This window comes from Phalangium opilio, unplaced genomic scaffold (genome assembly GCF_054372755.1).
Source record: "Phalangium opilio isolate 3A_F unplaced genomic scaffold, DU_Popi_V2 ptg000217l_1, whole genome shotgun sequence".
NCBI lineage: Eukaryota > Metazoa > Arthropoda > Arachnida > Opiliones > Phalangiidae > Phalangium > Phalangium opilio.
In genome coordinates this window covers 12,766,858-12,790,633 of record NW_028324218.1, presented here as the reverse complement: position 1 = coordinate 12,790,633, position 23,776 = coordinate 12,766,858, and the positions used below count along the sequence as shown (strand labels likewise).

Genomic DNA, 23,776 nt, shown 5'->3' with positions numbered 1-23,776 from the left:
GTCCAAACGTAGGTCCGGAGTCAATCCCCGTCTCTAAATTACAACCAGCATCTCATTGGTTCTTGAAAACTCACGTCAGCGCGACGACGCGAGTGACGAAAATTACAGTCATATTTTCCGACTGAGGAGAGGCGAAATAGCCCGGCGCCTCCTTTTACGTCCCCCCTTGTATTTTGAAAGGGGGACTGGGACTATGGCGCGCGAATACAAAGGCATCTTATACCTTCCCTCTGAGATACTGATATAACTTCTTGATTCGACATAATGCGTTTAACCGTTTAAGGCCTAAGTGTGCTACTGTTTTAGTACTAAAAGCGGGAAGAGTACTATGTTTATAATGATTCAGAGGTAGACACGTTACTTGTACATGTGCCAGTAAATTCTTAGCAAAATCTAGAGTCAGAAATAACTCTAGTCTCCAATTTCATACTTTTGAAATTTCAGAACAAGCGATACTGAGCATAGAATGAAGACATTAAAAGGATAGGGGAATGTAAACTGAAGAGAGAGCCGATCTTGCGTGTCTCCTTTAAAGGGTATGCGAATTTACAATTTCGTATTATATTTTACCACGAAAGTGGTATTATGTTACACTTTTAAGTCTCTACTTTCAAAATATCAAGTTTTTAATGTAATTGAGCCAAAGTTTCTATTTTTAAAATCCATTGAAAAATCACGAAAACTCAGTTTCGATATATCAGCAATTTTGTCTTGTCGAGCTTGTTCGCCCGTTTGATGATATCACTACGACGTAAGGAAAAAAAAAGCGCGGGAATCATACACGTCTCGAGCTTTTCGCCAGTTTAAACTCTGGGTTTGATAACAGAGAGAGAGTGGCACCATCTCACGTGAAAAATATATCTGTGACGTCAGCCTACTGGAAACGTTTTAGCCTTTCATAAAAAGTGGATTTTAAATAATTTCATATGAGCCATTTTCAAATGCATATTGTCAAATAACCAGAAATCGGAGGTTTAAAAGCTTGATATTTTTGAATTCACAGAAATTTTTTCTTTTTTTTTTTGTATAAATTAGAGGTTTTTCGAACGAAGCTTCTCATTACCTTTAAAGAGGACGCGTCTTTGTCTAAATTCATAACTCTCTGATATTGATATTACTTTACATTTGGTTTCATCGACAGACATTGAAATTTTAATTACCTGTCATAATCGATTATAGTGTTCAAACGATGAGCAATTGTTAAAACAGTGCAATCTTCAAATTCTTTTCGAATCGTAGTCTGGATTAGATCGTCCGTTTCCATATCAACGGCTGCAGTGGCTTCATCCATAATTAAAACCTTTGTTTTTCGAAGCAAGGCTCGAGCGAGACATAAAAGTTGACGCTGACCCACACTAAAAAAATTCACATAATTGATTTTCATATTTTCAAATATAAATTTATCACCATGTGTCTCAAGTGATTGTGATGACTATGGAAGTTTGTGATAAATTGCATCAAGTGCTACTAAAAACGACTGTAATTGAGTTCGGTCACACAAGATAATATTACAAATAGCACAAATTTTACAGCGTAAATTACGGTACACACAAGACGGCACATTATTAACTTAGTGGTGAGCGTCATCTCTGAGTTGCTTAGTTAAACTGAAAATATGATTATTCCTTATTCTAAAAGAATGCATATGAAAATCACTCTGTGTAGTTTATCGTTGAGTTCTGTTAACGCGAACTTTAGGCTGGTTTGGTGATTTATGATGATAATCGTAAAATGCAAGTTGGTTTAAACACTCAGCACAAGAATAGAGTAATTTTTCCATCTTCAACAATTTATACCTGAGGTTTTCGCCACTCTCGCTGATATCATGAGCCAAGCCTTTGTCGGTAGACAGAACAAAAGATTTTAAATGTGAATGTTCCAGAGCGGCCCAGAGTTCATCGTCTGTGTGGGTCTCAAAAGGATCTAAATTTAACCTTAATGTTCCTGTAAATAAAACTGGATCCTAGAAGCAAATAATGATATGTTAGATAAAAGGTAATCCTAATATTGAAAGGGGCGGTAAAAAAGCGAAGCACGCGGCTCGTTCAGCTAGACCATAGCTAGACTCATGCTAAGTTATACAAATTGTCGTGAAAGGTAAATGTCACTGGTCGTTGTTCAAGAGGGTAGCGTTAACAATGGTACCAGGGGAACTATAGAATACTGTTTTTTGACATGGGGGAGCTGGGTACCTACAATTTATCTAGCTCCTATAAACAACCCATTTACAGAATCCGCGATTTCAATCTGGTCTTAAGCAAATATAGACCAATGAAAGTCAAGTATGACTACGAACTTCGTTTAAGGCACTAAGCTAGATTCCCAGCTCTGTCGAAAACACGACGGTAACCCGGTAGAAAGGGGTCCTAACGAATTGTTTTGCCGCCTAGCCAGACGGAAGTTGCGCTTTCTGTCGTGTGCGGCGTTACCAACGAAATTAATCGAACTGAACTAGCGACGTCATATATTTCAAGAGCAAAGCTCGCCGGTAATAGTTAGCGATGCCGGTTAGCTGCGGCATACCATTCTATGCAATGTAAAAGAATCCACCTAAAGCCATATGCTTAGTGCGGATTTCCCTACACAGAGACATAGCTTAGCTGTTAGAGCTATTAGCAAATAATGGCACCAAGAAAGAAACTAGATGTGTCCGTTTGCGCCCTCGAGAAATCGCTCTCACCTGTCAAGTGACACAAAAATATCTACCGTCAAACTCAAAATTCATTATTTTTTGATGGAGTTTGAATCTAGCTTAACAAAATGTAGCCGACTTCCATAAGGGTCACGGAAAGCGTGCTTTTTCTTTTAAAAAATAAACACAGCTGCACTTAAAAAATACCTGTGGGATAATGGTTAACTTGGACCTTAGGTCATAGAGTCCCAGTTTAGCAATATCTATGCCGTCAATAGTAATGCAACCAGTCACGCTCTCAATCAGACGGAAAAGACACAGTGTCAATGACGACTTTCCAGCGCCGGTTCTTCCAACGATACCAACTTTTTCTTTAGGGTGAATGTCGCAAGTAATTTTCTTGAGGACCAAATCCAAACCATCCCGGTAGCGAACCGAATAATCCTGGAACTTGATATTTCCTTCATAAGGCCATGATTCGTCTGGTTTTGCATTTTCAATTCGCCGAGGAGCCTGCAGTAAAAAGTTAGTTGTATTTAAATTGCATAACAATTGCAAAAACATTATTCAACGCATACGCACTTCAGTTGGCGTTCTTGTGTATTCTAAACATCTTTCCACAGAGACAATATTGGTTTCAACATCAGCTGTAGATCTTACTAGCTGATTTAAGGTGGAAGTCATCTGTTAAAGAAACATGCCAAAAGTAACAGTTGTTTTAGTGATGGTTTTACTATTGCTAAGATTGTACCATATTTATTAAACGTTTTACATAAATAATATCCAACATCAATCGGAATGTTTTTAGATCTCACTAATGGTCTCGTTAAACCAGCGTTACACTTAAAGCAAGTCTCGGCTGTGGTACCATAGTCAAATGGTGGCATTGACTGCTCCATGGCACTAAGCATACCAAAGGCTAGTTATAGCTCCGCCCTCGTTAACGAGTTCTGGTTTGTTCTTGCCTTTGACAAGGTAAAATTGGTGTAGAAGATTAGCCAGTATATCAGGATAGCCACAGGAGCCGACATTTGCTTTAACGTAAAACAACCTGACATAGTAATTTTATGTGCTTCTAACCAAGCGAACTAATCTGCTTATGTAAAAATTTATTGAAGTGCTTTTAAGTTACCGTCAGTGAGTAACTTATGGCCAATCCCGCGACACCGGGGCTGAGAGTATCCTTGGACAAAACAGCAAAAAGCGCTGCTAGAAATGATATTGTGTAGCCTAGAAACTCCAACCTTATAGCAAGCCACCTAGAAAAGAAATAACCAAAAAAAGTTTATTTATAATGGGATATTTTTCGTTGTTCGTTTTTCAATGGCCAGGATTATGATAGGTCAAACTGATATGAAACGTGAACACAACACAATAAGAGTATTTAAGAATTTAGATGCAATTAATGGTATTAATACCTATTAGCAGTTAAACTCGGGAAGAAACTGGAGTGATTGTAATCCACCCGATTGTTCGACTCTTGAACAAAAATGTTAGTAACTCCGAAAGCCCTAATCGATGTAGATCCACTGACACTTTCGGAAAAGTGAGTATAAATTGGAGATCGAGAGACTGATTCTAGACGTTTCAATTGCCGTGACGATGCGATGTAAAACGTCTGTTTTAAATTTCTATTAACATTTGACCGACAATATAATGAAGAATAAAGAAATCTTACTTGAACTAAATAATAAATTACAGCCAAGGGTATGATCATCAAGGTGAAGTACCACGTTTGCAACGAAATAAGTATTAGTGCTACTATGGCGCGAAAAACATTGATTAGCCATAGTCGTAAATTGAAACGGATAACGCTGTCAATGGCGTCAATGTCTTTTGTGAATCGATTCAAAATTCTTCCCATAGGTGTAGTATCGAAGAACGACATGGGTGCTTTTAAAATGTGTTTCAAACTTTGGTTGTGCAATAACCTGGATCCCTTTAGTGTGCAGATAGACAGAGTAAGCGAGGCCACCATGACGAAAATTGCTAATATTAATATTAAAACTAGGGATTAGTCACATCTCTTATGACCAGATTACAAATCCGAGCTGAACCATGAGTTTCTACATGTAGGGTCATAGATATAGAACGAACATAGTGAATTTGTCGTCACTGTCAAAAAGCTATTGGATTTTGAATGAGGTCCCAGGCAATAGAGCACCTTCGCCATTCCTAATCCTTCACCTCTAACGGCATTACAGTTGGCCTTTTCAGACGATAAAACTCTTGACTCAACGAGATGGGTCAAAACGTTGAGTCAGCAAACATTGGTCAGTGATCAATTTATAATTTCGTGATTCAAGTTGTTCAACTTCAGTTCAGACGTCTTAACTAAATGAGTCGAAAATTTGTATCGTCTGACAAGGCCTTAAGTCTTACCTGATTGGTGCGTGGGATTAAAAGCAGCGAGTGACCAGTCACTCATCGTAATCTGTTTAACCTGCTGACCTATTGGCTGTACTAAAAGTATTCGCGTAATCTATAAAATCCCTGCCCTTGACAGTGCTAACATTATTACGCGTAATTCGTCAACAGGTATACAGCGACTCTGAGTTATAAGGCCTTCAAAAGCCAGCCTCTTTATGACAGTGAGGTTATTAGGGCATTCATGTATAAGAATAAATTCATGGTTGAACTTATATTTTATTTACTTTGCTTTAAATTTTTATTATTTCGCAGCGACGAACTTAAGCTTTACTCAGGAACGTCGAGAGAGGGCAATTCGTTCAGTTTTCACGGGGCCCGTACCTTCAAGGGTTTCCGGACCCTCTATAGGGCTATCTTGATGGGGCCAGCATATTCTCTCGACGGCTCTGACTTTACTTGAAAAGATTATATAATTATATGATATTTCACTTACCTTCGCCACCACCAAGACCACCATAAACTCCAAGCCTGAGATCCCTTAGCTTCGTATCGTTGTAGTTTCGTGGATCAAGAGAGTCGTCACTCCATTCGCTAAGCCAAATGCTGGACCCAATGCTGAATGCGTGTGCTGATGCGAAAGCCACTACCACCCACACTATACTTTTCCAACCACAAGCCCGAAAATATTGTAAGTAGACATCAGTTTTTACCTATTAACAGAAGGTACACAGAAGTTCATAGTAGAAGATATGACTCTTTGTTAATTTGACTTAAATTAATCTCGGTTGGTTCGAATTTAATTGCATGGCAGTTGGTTGAGAACTGGTTTGCCAAACTAGTTTTAAAACGATCTTCTTGAGATGGGCCGATACCGATCCCTTATCGGTATCGGTACCGATATTTGACTTTAACCGATATATCGGTATCGGTTAAAAATGAACCGATATTTCTACCCGATATTTTTTAAAGAAAAATACTTATGTTGAGAGTAGATGGCGCCAAAGACTTAATATTTAACGAATCACAAGCACAGAGAATTACAGTAGAGTGAGCATACGTATAACTGGGGATTCTGTTACTCCAAAAAGAAGTAGCCTGAAACCTCGAATGTCGAAAAGTTGGCATTGTTGAACAATTGCACTCTTTAAATACTGTATTATTACATAATACAATTAGTATTATTTCTTTGGATGCCTGACCTTCAAGTTAACACGGGGAAAAAGTGTTTTTCTGTGATACGAATACAGTTTAGAACAAGTTGGGAAAACCAAAATATTACCTCTCCGAGTCAAGACGACTACTTACAAACTTATTTACCCAGATATAGAAATGTTTCTTAAGTTAAAATTTATGAAATATTAAAGCAGTATACAAAGCATAGCAAATTTACTGTAAATCAGACGACATTTTACATCCAATAATGATATACTTGTACACATTAAAATCATCCGATGGGGGAAAAACGGGAAATGAAGAGATAAAACTTTGGAGGGATATTACCTTTACGTGTTTGTAAAGGCCCAATTTTCTACTCCTCAACTGTATGCCCTCTATGTTCAAAGCCATATTCACAACAGGGTTGGCATGTAAACACTATCCTCTCGTTTCACCTCAACGATTTTCTTAGTTTAACAACATGACTGTTAACGTTACATAACACCAAAGCTTATTTGTGGCTACACACACTGAAAGTAAATGCGTACCATAAAAAGCATGAAAACACGAAGCTATTATCCGATTACGATCAGACCTTTCACTGGTCTGGGCTGCGTTCAGCAGAGCTCACCAAAAAAGACAGCGGATTTTGGAAATGTTTACCGGTGAGCTCTGCCGTCATCGCTTTTCTCCGGTCATCGGCGTTTTATAAATGACGCTAGCGCAATAAAGCGTGCAAGGTACCAAGGCTTAACAAAAATTGTAGGATAACATATTTATAGAGATAGATAACAACTTTTATAATTAAAATTGGAAAATAACATGTCTCTTAAAATTCTCGCGTGATCAACTGGTTTCACGCCAATTAAATAGCTATATTCCCATAAAGCTATCCAAAAAGCCGACTATTTTCTTTGAAGACCGCGCTAGCCCAGCGCTAAGCACCGTGACGTCAAAATTCAAAAGCAAAATCCCGTTATGTAGGACACTGCTAGCAGCGCTGGGCTCTGCTGAACGCGGCCCAGATTACCACCATGATTATAAAATCTAAGCCTAATTATTTAAAAGTGTATTTAACTTTCGTCTCACTCTGAACCGTTAATGTCTCTGCATACAGAAACGAAAACCAAACCCAAACGTTTACTTTTTGGTTCACTAGTCCTATTGACAAATAAAAGTTCATTTGACCAACATAGCAGCGTTGTGTTTGTATTCACTGTGACTTTAGAAAGGATTATGCTATAAACAGATGTAGTATAGCTTAAGTAACATATAAACATCCATTTTAAATAATAATATTAAACAAAATCTTTGGAATATCAAAATGAAACGGAGCTTTAAAGCTACAAAAGTACTAAATGCATCATAATTACGAAAAATATTTCCACATATTCATTTTATATTATGGAAAACGGGAATATTAAGGTTCTGAAGGATTTCTTTACACATCAAAACACAAGGAGTATAAACCTATTAGTGGAAACAGTATTTTTATTCAAATATGAAACAATCCCGCTTATGTTTATCATCTCTGGGCATTGGTAAAAATTCACTCCATTACTCCTAGGTATTCACAGGATTTTAGTTCTTTATAACTGAAATTCATCTGATTATGTTTTAAAAAAATATTTTTCCTTATCATTGTGGTGTTTCGCGACGGTAAAAAATATTTAAATACGCCGCTAATAAAATATATAGTTTCAACTTCTTAATTCTTTAAGAAAAGAAATTTAAAACACCCAAGGAGTATGAACAGAGGTGTGGAAGTTTCAAATATGGCCGTGGATTGAAAACATCTTTCTAATTGTGTACCAACAACGCGAATGTGCCCAAAACACACTTACGATAGGTATCGCACTTACCAACCGTTACCTCTCTAACTGAGACAGTGACACAGCAAACTGCATTTGTTATTTATCCTAATTCAACTCCTCTACTCCGTCTCTATTAACATCAATACTCGACCTATTTTAATTTTCTAGAGTTTCCATGATTAGTAATACAGTGGGCGAAATTCTTAAATACTCGCTCTATATTAACTATGAAATGTGTACAGTGTATCGACTTTATACGCAATCTTCATTACTCGTCCTATATAAACTTTGACTATATGGCTTTAGTTAGCACAGATTTTACTTAAATAATTTAATAAATATAATTAATATTAAATATTTTCTTCGTTAGTTGTTCGCCTTATTGAGCGTTACATCGCGTTTATAAAGAACAATTAGACATTCTTGAGAGACTTGACTAATATTGGCGTTTGAAATGAAGCATACGCCGGTTGCATTACCTTACTCAAATAGGTAGTATATAAGGGTGTCGAACTACAGCTAATAGCAAGAACAACCGCAATTGCGAAAACCTTTGGTGGCGATCCCACCTTAGGGAGGCTAGACGTTTCTCGTAACCCTAGCTGATCGCCGCGAATGTCTTAAACCCAACGATGACGATGGAGTAGAAGCCAGGTGTACAGACTGGTGTCCAAGTGGAATGGACGAAGACCAGAAGATGGTGGTGATTAGAAGCCAGTATGTACAGACTGGTGTCCGTGTGGGATGGACGAAGACCAAAAGATGGTGGTGATTAGAAGCCAGTATGTACAGACTGGTGTCCATGTGGGATGGACGAAGACCAAAAGATGGTGGTGATTAGAAGCCAGTAAGTACAGATTGGTCTCCATGTGGGATGGACGAAGACCAAAAGATGGTGGTGATTAGAAGCCAGTAAGTACAGATTGGTCTCCGTGTGGGATGGACAAAAACCAGAAGATGGTGGTGTGAGAACTCAAGTAGAGGAGCCATTTCCGTGACTGTGAAAGCAGTTCGGAAATGGCGAACACGTTTGCTCCGATTTGGAAACTGCGAACGCGGTCACGTGGGTGTAACAACAGACACACAGACAGACACACACACACACACACACACACACACACGTCGAAATTAGAACCTCTCCGTGACATACGTCACTCGGAGAGGTAAAAATTTCAAAAATATATGAAATTCTATAAGTTACAAGCTGTGATTTATTATCAAAAATGAAGTTACTATTTTCCAACCTACATTTTAGCATCTATTACCTCTCCGTGTGACGTAGTCCAGGAGAGGTTCTGTAACGGCCGTGTCTGTCTGTCTGTCTGTGTGTGTGTCTGTGTGTCTGTCTGTCTGTCCGTTGTTACACCCACGTGACCGCGTTCGCAGTTTGCGTATCGGAGCAAACGTGTTCGCCATTTCCGAACTGCTTTCACAGACACGGAAATGGCTCCTCTACTTGAGTTCTCACACCACCATCTTCTGGTCTTTGTCCATCCCACACGGACATCAGTCTGTACATACTGGCTTCTAATCACCACCATCTTCTGGTCTTCGTCCATTCCACTTGGACACCAGTCTGTACATCTGGCTTCTAATTACCACCATCTTCTGGTCTTTGTCCATCCCACTTGGACACCAGTCTGTACATACTGGCTTCTAATCACCACCATCTTCTGGTCTTTGTCCATCCCACTTGGACACCAGTCTGCACATACTGGCTTCTCAACACCACCAACCTTCTTCCGTCTATTCCACATAGACACCAATCTGTATCATTGGCTTCTACTCCATTATCATCGTTTGGTTTTAGGATATACGCGGCGATCAGCTAGGGTTACGAGAAACGTCTAGCCTCCCTAAGGTGGGATCGCCACCAAAGGTTTTCGCAATAGACCAATTCGAAAAGGCCATACTTTAAGCCCAACTAGCAAGGGCAGCCGCCAACTAGATAATAAATTATTTTCAGGGCTCGCCAACGATGGCGCCAGCGGTAGTTTTGTCTCTTTTGTCGTCTGCTCAATTTAGTTAACGGTGCAAAATTCGAATGTTAGGGTTAGCGACGTTTTTTTTAAAAGCATCAACAAGTGGTCTTCGAAAACTTTAAATTAAATTTGTGGTGAAAAAACAATGAATTTCAATGCTGCAATTGATGGCGGATTGGTATTTCCAATTTTGGGATACCAAAAAACCTTAAAGGATGTGCCAAGCATTACAATGGAAGAAATTAAAAGATTTTACCAGTCAAAATCTACAACCTTGCAACATTACCGTAGAAGTTACAAGTTTTTAATTGAAGAATATATTATATCTGACTCGTTAATGAGCAAAGCGGAACTGTAAGTTACAACAATTGTTTTAAGATCTTAGTTTTGGTATGGTCTCATCTTAAATATTTATAGTGCAAACGACCGAGTTTTTGTGAAAGGGCTATGCTTTAAAAGCCAAAAGAAAAATGACAAGCCCTACACGGTTTGTGCTGCACTGAAAATTTCTAATGCCGAAATCCTAGACGAGTATTGCGGCTGCCCTGCTGGAATTTCTGGAACCTGCAATCATGGTGTGGCCTTATTACGATTGCTAACGCTTTTGCGTAATAAAAAAATACACTATCCTCCAAACGAACTCTCATGTACTGATAAACCCCAACAATGGAACCGTCCTAGGGGCAAGAAAATCCAGCCCTTTTCTGTGATGGACTTAAATGTTCAGGCTCCTAAAGAAGGCAGTAATTATGGAACGCCGTTTCGGCCAAAATTATGTACTTGCCAGGTTGTTATATAGTACGAGGCAAGTTGTTATATAGTACGAGGCAAGTTGTTATATAGTACGAGGCAAGTTGTTATATAGTACGAGGCAAGTTGTTATATAGTACGAGGCAAGTTGTTATATAGTACGAGGCAAGTTGTTATATAGTACGAGGCACGTTGTTATATACTACGAGGCAAGTTGTTATATACTACGAGGCAAGTTGTTATATAGTACGAGGCAAGTTGTTATATAGTACGAGGCAAGTTGTTATATAGTACGAGGCAAGTTGTTATATACGTGGACTTAGATTTATTTTTTCGAAAAATTGGGAGAGGTGAAGACAGTAATGGCATCACTATATATATGAAAATAGCTACGGTAAGGAAAGAAATGTCATTTCCCTCGTGAGCTTGGAGGGGGCAAAAAACGAGCGAAGCCGGTTTTAGGGAGACGAGAAGCAGCAGTATACGGGATTTACAAGAGGTTTTCTGTGAGCGCTGCCATAACCTGTCGGCGGTCTTTAGTTTGTGGCTGACATTGCCTGTCGTCGAACGTGCTCTGTAGCCTTGGCAGAACAACTCTCCGAAAAGGGGGCGGTAACCTCGTAAGTCCCGTATATATTGGTGAAATTTCAGGGGTATTGTAGTAATGTATCTCATTTACACTCAAGTAAACAATTATCCGCAAAGACAAACTTGCGTTCTGCAGTTTATCTGTTTTTGTAAAAATACCAGACCACTAAAACTTACTGTCGCGTTGTACAGTTTTTCTAATTATGTGCAAATGTCCGACCCCTAGAATATAGCGTGGGTATTATCAAAAACCTCGACTTACTTAAAGTTATTTACTCCTGAAGGGAAACCAAACTTTCTCAAAGTTATTTACTCCTGAAGGGAAACTAAACTTTCTCAAAGTTATTTACTCCTGAAAGGAAACTAAACTCAAAATAATTTTTTCCTGAAGAGAAATTAAACCTACTCAAGTTATTTCCCCATAAATGAAAAATATCACCTTAACACAATTTATCCCTTTTCACTCTAAGTGTGTTAATTTATATGTGCAGAGTGCATTCCCAATGCACAGTTATAGACAAATCATAATGCTCTCCCTTTGAAAATCATCAATCACTCTTTTCGTTCTCCCTTTAAAAAGACGAACGATACTTCTTCATCATCTTCTTCTACTACTTCTTCAGACCAAGTCAAACTAATACCCCCATCGTTAGATGTACATCAAACGATGTGGCTAAAAATGTAGGTGGTCGTGCCTTATTGTATTCTTTAAAACTTCCGTGGTGTGTGTAACCAGAGAGAATTAAGACAGGGAGTGGAAGGCTGTGCTATCGAGAATGTAGCTACTCTTAGTAGGCGTAACAGGCCAGGCTAGTTTCCGGTCTAGAGCTAGCTTCCAGTAACACTAAGCCGAAAACCGCCCTGGCCTGATCACGTGGTTTTTATAGCGACATTTCTGGCTCTAGCTTCCACTCCCTGTTTCAATTCTCTCTGGTGTCACCAGAAGTAAGATGAGACTAGAAGTGAAGGGCTCTAGCATTGGTAGTAGATCCTGGCACTAGTGAACAAATTTGAGGATTTTATGCCGCTTCCATCGCGCCTACACTACAGAGAAAAAATTGGTTGAGTTCCAAAAACATTTCCTACCCCCTTCCCCTCAACCTAAAGCCACGGAACACGGACGCCAGTGCTTGAATTTAGTTCGGCCGTCTACCGCCACGAGCGTCTCACGTTTTGGAGGGAAAATTCAGAAACCGCTACCAGAGGGCCAACCGTTGGTGTATTATCAAGAATATTCACTTTCGCCGAGTGAAGAATTTGGTTAGCTCAGTACTTCAAGTCTCATCTCACTTCTGGTGTCACGTGTATCAATATTCTTCGAACCTGAGCCTCGAACAACCTTCAAAGTAGCTAAAAGAGGAGTATACATAGCTTTGGCATTTCATTCATTATCGTAGCGCTTTTTATTATGAAGCTGCCATTACTTTCTTAACTTTTCACAAATTTTCCACGAAATAAACCCCTAAAGGAAAAAAGGTTTTACATAGAGTGTAAAAGAGGAAGGCTATGCGCAGCAGTATAAATTATCCATCATGCTTTAATTTAGGTGGATCTAAAATTGCAGAGCCATCTATTTCGTGCTTTTCCACGAAACGTAATTTAGTGCCTATCGTCGTCCACCAAGTGTCATATAAAAAGTAAGTTCACCTACCGTGCTAGGTATGCTCGAATTTTAGACTGCCAACTATAGAGTGCTGTCAGTTGTGACGTAAGAACCAATGTTAAATGTCACCAGTCTGCCTTTAGCAAAGGGAGGCCATGCTTGTTTCCGTTTTTTCTTTATGGGAACATAGCATGGGTGACGTCAAATCGGGGCTTCTGACAGCACTCTATAGGCGTTGGAACTCTTTACAAACGGTATAGACTTTACCACTCCATATAAAACTAAGTTCAATGGGGGGGGCGGTACAATACCCCTGAAATTTGACCAATATATACTGCTGCTTCTCGTCTCCCTAAAACCGGCTTCGCTCGTTTTTTGCCCCCTCCAAGCTCACGAGGGAAATGACATTTCTTTCCTTTGCGTAGCTATTTTCATATATATAGTGATGCCATTACTGTCTTCACCTCTCCCAATTTTTCGAAAAAATAAATCTAAGTCCACGTATATAACAACTTGCCTCGTACTATATAACAACTTGCCTCGTACTATATAACAACTTGCCTCGTACTATATAACAACTTGCCTCGTACTATATAACAACTTGCCTCGTACTATATAACAACTTGCCTCGTACTATATAACAACTTGCCTCGTACTATATAACAACTTGCCTCGTACTATATAACAACTTGCCTCGTACTATATAACAACTTGCCTCGTACTATACAACAACTTGCCTCGTACTATACAACAACTTGCCTCGTACTATATAACAACTTGCCTCGTACTATATAACAACTTGCCTCGTACTATATAACATCTTGCCTTGTCCGTATACTATATAACAACTTTCCTCGTACTATATAACAACTTGCCTCGTACTATATAACAACTTGCCTCGTACTATATAACAACTTGCCTCGTACTATATAACAACCTGGCAAGTACATAATTTTGGCCGAAACGGCGTTCCATAAGTAATAACAAGCCAGTATTATGTAAGATGTACGAAGCTAGCTCCAGTAGCCAAGAACAAACTGAGGTGTCAGAAGCAACAAAAAACTTAATTAATGATCTCAATGTTAATGGAGTTGATGGCTGGGCAAGCATTCTACCACCGCCTGAGGAGTATACCTGGATAGAAACTAGGATGGGATATGCCCCTGAAGGTTCAGCGCTAAGATTGCAACTATCAGCAAACGAATATGGATTTGAAGTTATCCACAACTTTCAAAACTGCGATCCCAGCCTACTATTTTGTCGTGAATACCTACCTTCAGATCGATTTCCAATCCCGACACATTCTTGTAACTCTACGCCCTGGTGTCAGAAGAATTTGAAGGAGAAATATGGTTCTTCAGAGTTGGCCGTACTTATGGTAAATTCAATTATTAGTTATATTTTAGTTCAAATTAAATGAGTCTCAATAAAAGGTTTAATGTGATGATTTTAGAAAAATGAAGTTTCTATTGATCAAGCTCGAAATCTAGAAGCAAACACCAGGAACCAAGCTGATTCGCCGCTGTGGAAAGAAGCCCGAAAAACTAGATTGAGTTCTTCTAATTTTGGTCTAGTTTGCAAAAGGAAAAATCAAAAATGGACACAGATAGGAATTAAGAATCTAGTCAATCCTAAAGACATTGGACATTTAAAACCTATAAAGTATGGAAAACAGTACGAAAGTATTGCTAAGAACAAATACTGCAAAACTATGCACAGTTTGGGTCACTACGTGACAATCCATGGTTCAGGATACATTGTTGACCCAAGAAAACCATGGCTAGGAACTTCTCCTGATGGATTGGTCCATGATCCAAAGGAACCTGACCCTTTTGGGCTTTTAGAAATTAAATGCCCCTGGTCGAAGCGGGATAAAAAGCCCAGCGAAGTACTGGGTGAAGATGATAGAATTAAAATGGTTGCTGAAAAACCTCTTTTAAATGAAAATGACAACCATTACTACCAAATTATGGGTCAAATGGCGCTGTCGGGACTCAAGTGGTGTGATTACGTAACTTATTTTCCAGCTGGATTGATAATTGTGAGGGTGCATTTCAATCAAGAAAAGTGGGACCGAATGCAATCAATTTTAAAAGCTTTCTATTTCACACACATGCTACCTAATTTGGCAAAGCTTACGATCCGTAAAAATGTGATAATGTAAAAAAAATGTGATCAGGATATACTATGTTCCTAGATACTCAAGTGCCTCCCTTGTGTGATAATAATAGGCAACATAAATTCAGTCTTTTATGTAAAATGTATTGTTTATTATTTTTTATTCACGGGGTTACAGATACTGGTAGTAGTAGATAAAGCCTCTACAAAGATAAATCTAAATTAATAAGCGGAATCTCATTTTTAGTTGCATCAGTGTCACTCCACTCAGCTGACTCATCTTCCAAGGATTCGATTTCAGGTTCTACAATTTCTTCTTGAAAATCATCACTATCATAACTAGCACTCTTTAAAATGCTGTGTTCGTTTTTGGAGTTACTAGCGGAATATAGAATTTCTTCTTGGAAATTGTCAATTTCATCAGTAACGTTGGTTAAAATACTGTGCTCATTTTCAGCGCCACTGGCGACATTTCTGATTAGAGGTGTTTGGAAGTTTGATAAGAGCGCAATCACTGTCCAGAGTTGATTAATTACAGGTGCTAGAGTCAAGGGAATTGGTCGATCAAGTATATGAAAGCCTCTTATTCTCGCTATTCTTCGTTCCACATGAATGCGGAGGGCTGCAATTTTCTGTGACTTTTGTAGTTCTTCTTTAGTGAACTGTCCTTTCTCACCAAGGAAAGGTGGTATATTCAGTATAACGCCTTTTTCTTTTAGCATGCCTTCAATCAGAAATCCCTTATCTGCCATAACGCTGTCATTAGGTGAAAATTTTAAATTTAGGAAACCACTTCGCCTAGTTATTTCCTGGTCAGAGATGGACCCGGTGAACAAATGTGACACAAATGTCACATAGCCATTAGGACTTATACCAATAAGACCCTTGAATGTGGTTGTGGATTTATAGTTTGAATAAGACGCTGACTGTAGAACTAACGACTTTGATGCTTGACATTTCAATTCAGTTGCGTCAATTATCACACGAGTACTCGGATAATCTTTTTTAAAATCTTCTGGCATAGTCGCATCAATTTGCTCCCTTGTTGGCCATATATTAATTTTCCCGAGGCGAAAATACATGAAATTAATCCAAGAAATACAGTAATTGGATGCTGTGCTTGAAGAAATGCCGAAACGGTCTGCTAAGTCTTTAAGAAAGAGGCCTAATCGCAGGCGCATCAAGACTAGTAGAAATTGGTCTTTAACACCCAGTTTTCTAGGACGGCCTATAGGCGAAGGTTTCTGCACAGCCTTACCACCATTCCAAAGGTTTAAATTTTCCCCATTCGGTCCTGGATTTAGACGATTGTACAATGCAACGAGTTTATCATTATTGGGAAGGCCAGTGTAGAATAACAAGTCATCACTGTTATCTTTAATTCTATCCAGACTCGGTTTCATTTTGTTGCAGTGGTTCTCAGCGATGTCAGCCCGTTTTTTTGCTTCAAGTAGTTCCTTCTTGAAAGTCTTAAGTTTGGAATTTTGAATAGATATTTTATGATCTTGGATTGATATTATGCGTTTCAATTCTGCAATTTTTGTTTCCAACTCTGTTATTCTGTTTGAGCACTGACAATAACCTAGTGACTGTGTAATCGACTCCTCTGTAGAAACAACAACTGTCACCAAATCATTTACGGTATCTTTGACTATCATTTCCAGGTCTTCCTTTTCTTCATAGCTAATGGATCTTTCCTCATAAGCGTCATCGGATTTGATTTCATTATGAAAGTTCCATTGAAATACTGAAGGTATAGCTCCAGCTTTCAAATATTTCCTGCCACTAGGAACGCCTGATCGATAATCGGTGGATCGAAAATGTTTGGAACACACAAAAATGTTATCCGCAGGTTTGTAAATGTAATCTCGTCGACGGATTTGCTTCAACCAAAGCAGTCTCATCACCTTGTTGGTTTGTGACGGAACTTTATGAAAAGATACCTGAAAATCGTTTGATTAGTAGGAATGTGCATTTAATAATGTCTTTTAGGTGAATAATTAAATTGCACTTACATTATTCGAAGACGATCTCTGAGTACAATACAGAACACAACACACTTTTCCTGGGCCGCTCATTTTATTTTGACCAAGGCTTGACAACGAATATTAAAACTTTTCATACACAATCCCTTTTCAAAGGTATCTTATTATGTTTATATATTAAACTTAACGAATTTGACAAACGCAACGTTTGAAAAAGCCCGAATGAAGAATTAAGCCGTTTAAATGCACAAAAATATAACGAAAACAATATTATTAAGTAATCTCACGACGGCCACGGCCATATTTGAACATTCGATAGCTTTTATCCAATCAGGGACACCGAGAAAATAGGTACATGCAACGCCACCTCTTAGCAGCTTTTAGCATGAAAAAATTATCTAGTTGGCGGCTGCCCCTGTAATTCCCTCTTCTACCTTTGCCTTTTCGAATTGGTCTATTGCGCTTTTTCCTTACTATTATAATGGAAACGCATCGTATATATACCCCAAAATTTGAAGAAAGTGGGCAAGAGGGGTACCCTTCACTTTTAACGTCAATATTAGCAAAGTTTGAGATTATAATAGGTATAACGTTATTTTAAACGATTTAACTATTATTAATGTTAATTATTGAAGATTAAAATAATTAAAAATAATTATATTTATTTAAATATTAAAGATAAACCTCTCGTGCAAAGAGAGAGATTATCATCGCCTCCTATATCTGCCAAGGCCCGTGCATGCGATATATTTCATTCATTGCCTCCTATATCTATCAAGGCCCGTGCATTGCGATAGATTTTTCAAAACAACAACCAAAATGGGAAGCTCCTCTCAGAAACATAATAATTTCTTTTCTCTATATATGAAATGAAAATATGGATAATATTGCGCTCCTTCTTTAATGGTATCAATCCTTGCCTGTCTATTAATATTTTACGTAGTAGTAATACGTTTTTAGCGAAGTCTAGAGAGGATAAACATAAGCGAGATTGTTTCGGAAAACAAATACTGCTTCCACTAATGGGTTTATACTCCTTGTTACTCTTGTTGTCTGTGTGTGTCCGTCCATTGTTAGCAGTTAGTCTTGTGTTGATGTGTTAAGAAATCATACAGAACCTTAATATTCCCTTTTTCCATAATATAAAGTGAATATGTGGAAGTATTTTTCGTAGTTATGATGCATTTAGTACTTTTGTAGCTTTAAAGCTCTGTTTCATTTTGATATTCCAAAGATTTTTTTAATACTGTTATTTGAAATGGCTGTTTATATATTGCTTAAGCTATACTACATCTGTATATAGAATAATCCTTGGTTTAGTGATTTCATGAAGAAAAGTAAGACCTAGACTCCGGCGCGTATAACAAGTATTATCCGCAATAGGCTTAGTGAAACAAAGAGTAAATAATTGAGGCCTGAGGTGAAGTAAACTTTTGGCTTTGATTATCGTGTCTGAAATGAACAGACATCAACGGTTCAGAGTGAGCCGAAAGTTAAATACACTCTTAAATAATAATAATAAGATTAGTAAAAAAGCTAATGGTAAACGGGTAGTAACTACAGACTTATTATTCTCTTTATGGTGCGCATTGACTATTAGTGCGTCTAGCTACAATTTAGCTTTGGTGTTATTTAACGTTAACATTCATGTTGGCAAACTAAGAATATTGTTGAGGTGAGACGAGACGATAGTGTTTACACTGCAAACCAGTTGTGAATGTAGCTTTCAGAATATAGGGTAAACAGCTGAAGCGTAGACTTCATTTCCTGTTCTTTTCCCCATTGTCTGATTTCCATGTGTCCAAGATTTATCCTTATTGGATGTGAAATGTCGTCTGCTTTACTGTACATTCGCTATGTTTGGAATACTGCTTCAATATTTCGTAAATTTTTACTTCAAAAAAGTGAAATAATTCCATATCTAGGTAAATACGTTTGTAGTAGTAGACCTCTTGACACGGAGAGGTAATATTTTGGTTTTCCCAACTTGTTTTCTTATTTAATATTATTATTGATATCGGTTAATTTATCGGTATCGGTTTAATATCGGTTTATTCGAAGGATCGGGTAAAATATCGGTTTATTCGAAGGATCGGGTAAAATATCGGTTTATTCGAAGGATCGGGTAAAATATCGGTTTATTCGAAGGATCGGGTAAAATATCGGTTTATTCGAAGGATCGGGTAAAATATCGGTATCCGTACGTATCGGTTTCCAAGTATCGAATGATATCGGTATCTTTTAAAACTGGTATCGGCCCATCTCTACAAAATGAATCGTCATTACCAGTTCGAAGCGATTTCGACAGCCCCGTTTCACACTTTAAAACGCTTCTGTTAGTGCTATCTCCCGAGACCGTTGAAAATACCGTTAAGACTATTCTCAGCGCAGTTGAAATAACTTGAAAATTAGTCTCATCCCAGTTGATATAACCCTGAAAACTAGACTCATCCTAGTTGATATAACCCTGAAAACTAGGCTCATACAAGGTGAAATAACCCTGAAAACTAGGCTCATCCAAGGTGAAATAACCCTGAAAACTAGGCTCATCCAAGGTGAAATAACCCTGAAAACTAGGCTCATCCAAGGTGAAATAACCTTGAAATATATTCTCATCCCAAGTGAAATAACCCTAAAACAACCTCAACCCAAGTGAAATAACCCTGGAAACAATCTCACCCCAAGTGAAGTTATCCTGAAAACAATCTCATCCCAAGTGAAATTATCCTGAAAACAATCTCATCCCAAGTGAATTTATCCTGAAAACAATCTCATCGCAAGTGAAATTATCCTGAAAACAATCTCATCCCAAGTGAAAATTAGTCTCATCCCAGTTGATATAACCCTGAAAACTAGACACATCCTAGTTGATATAACCCTGAAAACTAGGCTCATACAAGGTGAAATAACCCTGAAAACTAGGCTCATCCAAGGTGAAATAACCCTGAAAACTAGGCTCATACAAGGTGAAATAACCCTGAAAACTAGGCTCATCCAAGGTGAAATAACCCTGAAAACTAGGCTCATCCCAAGTGAAATAACCCTAAAACAACCTCATCCCAAGTGAAGTTATCCTGAAAACAATCTCATCCCAAGTGAAATTATCCTGAAAACAATCTCATCCCAAGTGAAATTATCCTGAAAACAATCTCATCGCAAGTGAAATAACCCCGAAAAATATCTCATTCCAAGTGAAATAACCCAGAAAACAATCTCATACCAAGTGAATTAACCCCGAAAACAATCTCTTCCCAAGTGAAATAACCCTGAAAAAATCTCTTCCCAAGTGAAATAACCCTTAAAAGTAGTCTCGTCTCAGGTGAAATAACCCTTAAAAGTAGTCTCGTCTCAGGTGAAATAACCCTTAAAAGTAGTCTCGTCTCAGGTGAAATAACCCTTAAAAGTAGTCTCGTCTCAGGTGAAATAACCCTTAAAAGTAGTCTCGTCTCAGGTGAAATAACCCTTAAAAGTAGTCTCGTCTCAGGTGAAATAACCCTTAAAAGTAGTCTCGTCTCAGGTGAAATAACCCTTAAAAGTAGTCTCGTCTCAGGTGAAATAACCCTTAAAAGTAGTCTCGTCTCAGGTGAAATAACCCTTAAAAGTAGTCTCGTCTCAGGTGATATAACCCTTAAAAGTAGTCTCGTCTCAGGTGAAATAACCCTTAAAAGTAGTCTCGTCTCTTTTGAAATAACCCTGAAAAATGATCTCGTCATAGGTGAAATGACCCTAAAAACCTGTCTGTCTCAGGTGAAACTACCTTGAAAACTAGAAACTACCCTCCAAACTGGCTTTAGGTTGGTCCGCAAAGCAACTTCAAGAAACCGTGTTTGTAATTAGCTTCTCGAGAATCACTTTTGTACACACTTTGCAAGCGTTTGGAATCTCTTCGAACCGGTAACATGGCTTAAGTCTATCCACTGCCAACTCTAATACTAGGCCTTGAAATGTACGTCAGAAGCATTTTTTATGTGACATTTTGAATTTGCGCTTAGTGACCGTTAGATGGCTCTTTTCTGAGGCGAATTTTCGCGATGACGAAAGTAAATTCGTACTGCGCAGTCTCGCATGACGTCACGTCTTTCGCTTATGGCTGACCAGGGTGGGAAATAAGGATTTTTTAAACTACTAAATAAAATGATCCATGACCATTGACCAGGGCACATCGTCTGCTAAACTAGAGAAGTGGGTAATTAAAATATTGGAGTTTATAATGTCTGTGTCCGAATTCAGCTGCCAAAGAAATCTCCTCCTACCTCTCCTAAGCTCGCTCATTGGTCAATCAAAATCAAACTTAAGGCATTTCATTGGCAGTGGCAGGTTTTGGGAAAAACTTAAGGGCTGTGATAGGTTGGAATTTCCATGCAGACGCCATTGACAGGTGTCAAAACGTACACCAAATTTAAACTAGTATTTTTCGAACTCGGAAACCGTTCAGCATCATGAACCGGTTTTTTGCTTTCTTTTTCGAGCCGAACTTAGCAGATTACACTTCGTCCTTGCTAACAATTTCCCATAGTTTTGAATTTGCCGCCAGTTTAATACCTCAGAAAAGCGACATCTAGCGCCATTTGTGAAATCCTAACTGCCACCCCCCTTTTATTCCTATCGCAAGGCCTAGTATTAGAGAAGGCAGTGGTCTATCAAAGCGTTCTGGGTTTTTTCCCTTGCACATTCGTGAGGGTTTACATACTTATAGGTTCAAATATAAGCAGGAGCAGATGACAGAGGAGTCTCGGACGCTAGCTTCCATAATGTAGAGGGCAATGGGATCCGCGAACGTCACGGTTATTAACCAAAATCATTACGCCAGTGCCACCTCTCGGTAGGAAATTTGAGCTTTATTTTCCAACCAATAGCGTGGCTGCAAAGTCTCGAAAGGAGATCTGGGAAATCGCGTCTGGAGCATCTCTTTAAAAATACGTACCGTCTGCTTATAATTAGCCTAGGCATAACGAGTATTAGAGTTAAAAAATGGATTTCAACGGCTTTTTAATCTTTTTTTTAGACTAAAATCTCTGCTAAAATTGATAATGAAAAGCCCAGCGAATAACGTATGTACACTATTAAAAAACTAAAATGTGTTTCAGTGCCAAATTTTTCTCAATTTCTTCTTGAATTAAATGATAGCTAAAAGAGGTTGGGAAAAGAAATCACTCACGATCTTTTAAAACCCAAAAAGTAAGAGACAAGGATTTCATTTCCAACCTCTTGTAGCAGTCAATTAATTCCTACCTTTAAGGTCACAAAATGTAGTCTTATCTTTTATCTTAATACCAACGATTATAGCTGTTTGAATAAAGTAATTATATTGTGTATATTTATGTCGCGATCGGGTAAGACGAACCTCAGTAGCCACCGTTAGTCCCCTATTACAAAACAAATTCCCAGCAGACTTTGGTGCCAGATATAATCCACCAAAAGCATCGTCTGCTATAATGTCTGATAGCGCCTCTATGGCAAACGATACCGCTACAGCTGTGACGTACGCCGGTCCCATTGCTCTCTATATTGTGGAAGCTAGCGTCCGAGACTCCTTTGTCATCTGCTCCTGATATAAGGGGTTCTTTGGTATAAAAACAAAATATCTTACAGAACCAATTTCCGAAGTTTCATCATCAATTAATTTTCTTCGATCGACATCTTCTTTCGTTGGTCTTGCTACTGTATGAGCTGATGCTAGTTGACTAGGTATAGTTGACGAACGTCTTCTTAAACCTTCGCTTACTGATATTTGCCTACTTGACGATGTAAATTTACTTAAACGTGGGCTCTCTGAGTGGACTGCATCGCTCTCTCCACTGCTTAGTTGAGATATTTGTCTACAAGCAAATAATTACAAGGCTTATTATGTAAATTTTGCCCTTACTTATACACTTGGGGGAGGGGAACACTCGATGGTGACCATTGTGGATATTAATAGATACAGTTTACAGGATTCACAGAGGATAGTGCAGTGGTCGATATAGAGTGAGGCCAGAGGGGTGTAGATTAATATGGATGCCTCAACCGCTGCCTTCTCTAATACTAGGCCTTGCGATAGGAATAAAAGGGGGGTGGCAGTTAGGATTTCACAAATGGCGCTAGATGTCGCTTTTCTGAGGTATTAAACTGGCGGCAAATTCAAAACTATGGGAAATTGTTAGCAAGGACGAAGTGTAATCTGCTAAGTTCGGCTCGAAAAAGAAAGCAAAAAACCGGTTCATGATGCTGAACGGTTTCCGAGTTCGAAAAATACTAGTTTAAATTTGGTGTACGTTTTGACACCTGTCAATGGCGTCTGCATGGAAATTCCAACCTATCACAGCCCTTAAGTTTTTCCCAAAACCTGCCACTGCCAATGAAATGCCTTAAGTTTGATTTTGATTGACCAATGAGCGAGCTTAGGAGAGGTAGGAGGAGATTTCTTTGGCAGCTGAATTCGGACACAGACATTATAAACTCCAATATTTTAATTACCCACTTCTCTAGTTTAGCAGACGATGTGCCCTGGTCAATGGTCATGGATCATTTTATTTAGTAGTTTAAAAAATCCTTATTTCCCACCCTGGTCAGCCATAAGCGAAAGACGTGACGTCATGCGAGACTGCGCAGTACGAATTTACTTTCGTCATCGCGAAAATTCGCCTCAGAAAAGAGCCATCTAACGGTCACTAAGCGCAAATTCAAAATGTCACATAAAAAATGCTTCTGATGTACATTTCAAGGCCTAGTATTAGAGTTGGCAGTGCCTCAACTTTCCACAAAATGGCGGCAAACTTTACAGAGTGAAAGGCTTGTGG

The 23,776-nt window shown here is 38.6% G+C and overlaps 4 protein-coding genes across 4 annotated transcripts in view; 2 read left to right on the top strand and 2 right to left on the bottom strand.

The window, feature by feature from the left end:
• Nucleotides 1-23,776, bottom strand: part of LOC149616645 (ATP-binding cassette sub-family C member 1-like) — a 42,240-nt gene that overhangs the window by 662 nt on the left and 17,802 nt on the right. Inside the window, exons 14-22 of the mRNA XM_089857427.1 lie at nt 22,588-22,816; nt 5,496-5,712; nt 4,311-4,621; nt 4,051-4,250; nt 3,765-3,891; nt 3,215-3,316; nt 2,840-3,145; nt 1,797-1,963; nt 1,161-1,355 (exon numbers count right to left, since the gene is read on the bottom strand). Coding sequence (XP_089713553.1) covers nt 1,161-1,355; nt 1,797-1,963; nt 2,840-3,145; nt 3,215-3,316; nt 3,765-3,891; nt 4,051-4,250; nt 4,311-4,621; nt 5,496-5,712; nt 22,588-22,816 — 1,854 coding nt within the window. The remainder of the gene's footprint in view (nt 1-1,160; nt 1,356-1,796; nt 1,964-2,839; nt 3,146-3,214; nt 3,317-3,764; nt 3,892-4,050; nt 4,251-4,310; nt 4,622-5,495; nt 5,713-22,587; nt 22,817-23,776) is intronic.
• Nucleotides 9,865-10,752, top strand: LOC149616649 (uncharacterized). The gene is made up of 2 exons (XM_089857100.1): nt 9,865-10,307; nt 10,371-10,752. Exons 1-2 carry the CDS (start codon nt 10,099-10,101, stop codon nt 10,750-10,752), a joined length of 591 nt encoding a protein of 196 aa, XP_089713226.1. The 5' UTR covers nt 9,865-10,098.
• LOC149616648 (uncharacterized) lies at nt 13,879-15,154 on the top strand. The gene is made up of 2 exons (XM_089857432.1): nt 13,879-14,272; nt 14,348-15,154. Exons 1-2 carry the CDS (start codon nt 13,898-13,900, stop codon nt 15,056-15,058), a joined length of 1,086 nt encoding a protein of 361 aa, XP_089713558.1. The 5' UTR covers nt 13,879-13,897; the 3' UTR covers nt 15,059-15,154.
• LOC149616647 (uncharacterized) lies at nt 15,136-17,451 on the bottom strand. The gene is made up of 2 exons (XM_089857445.1): nt 17,028-17,451; nt 15,136-16,955 (listed from the first exon to the last, which is right to left on the bottom strand). The coding sequence occupies exons 1-2, from the start codon at nt 17,088-17,090 to the stop codon at nt 15,216-15,218; spliced, it is 1,803 nt and encodes a 600-aa protein (XP_089713571.1). The 5' UTR covers nt 17,091-17,451; the 3' UTR covers nt 15,136-15,215.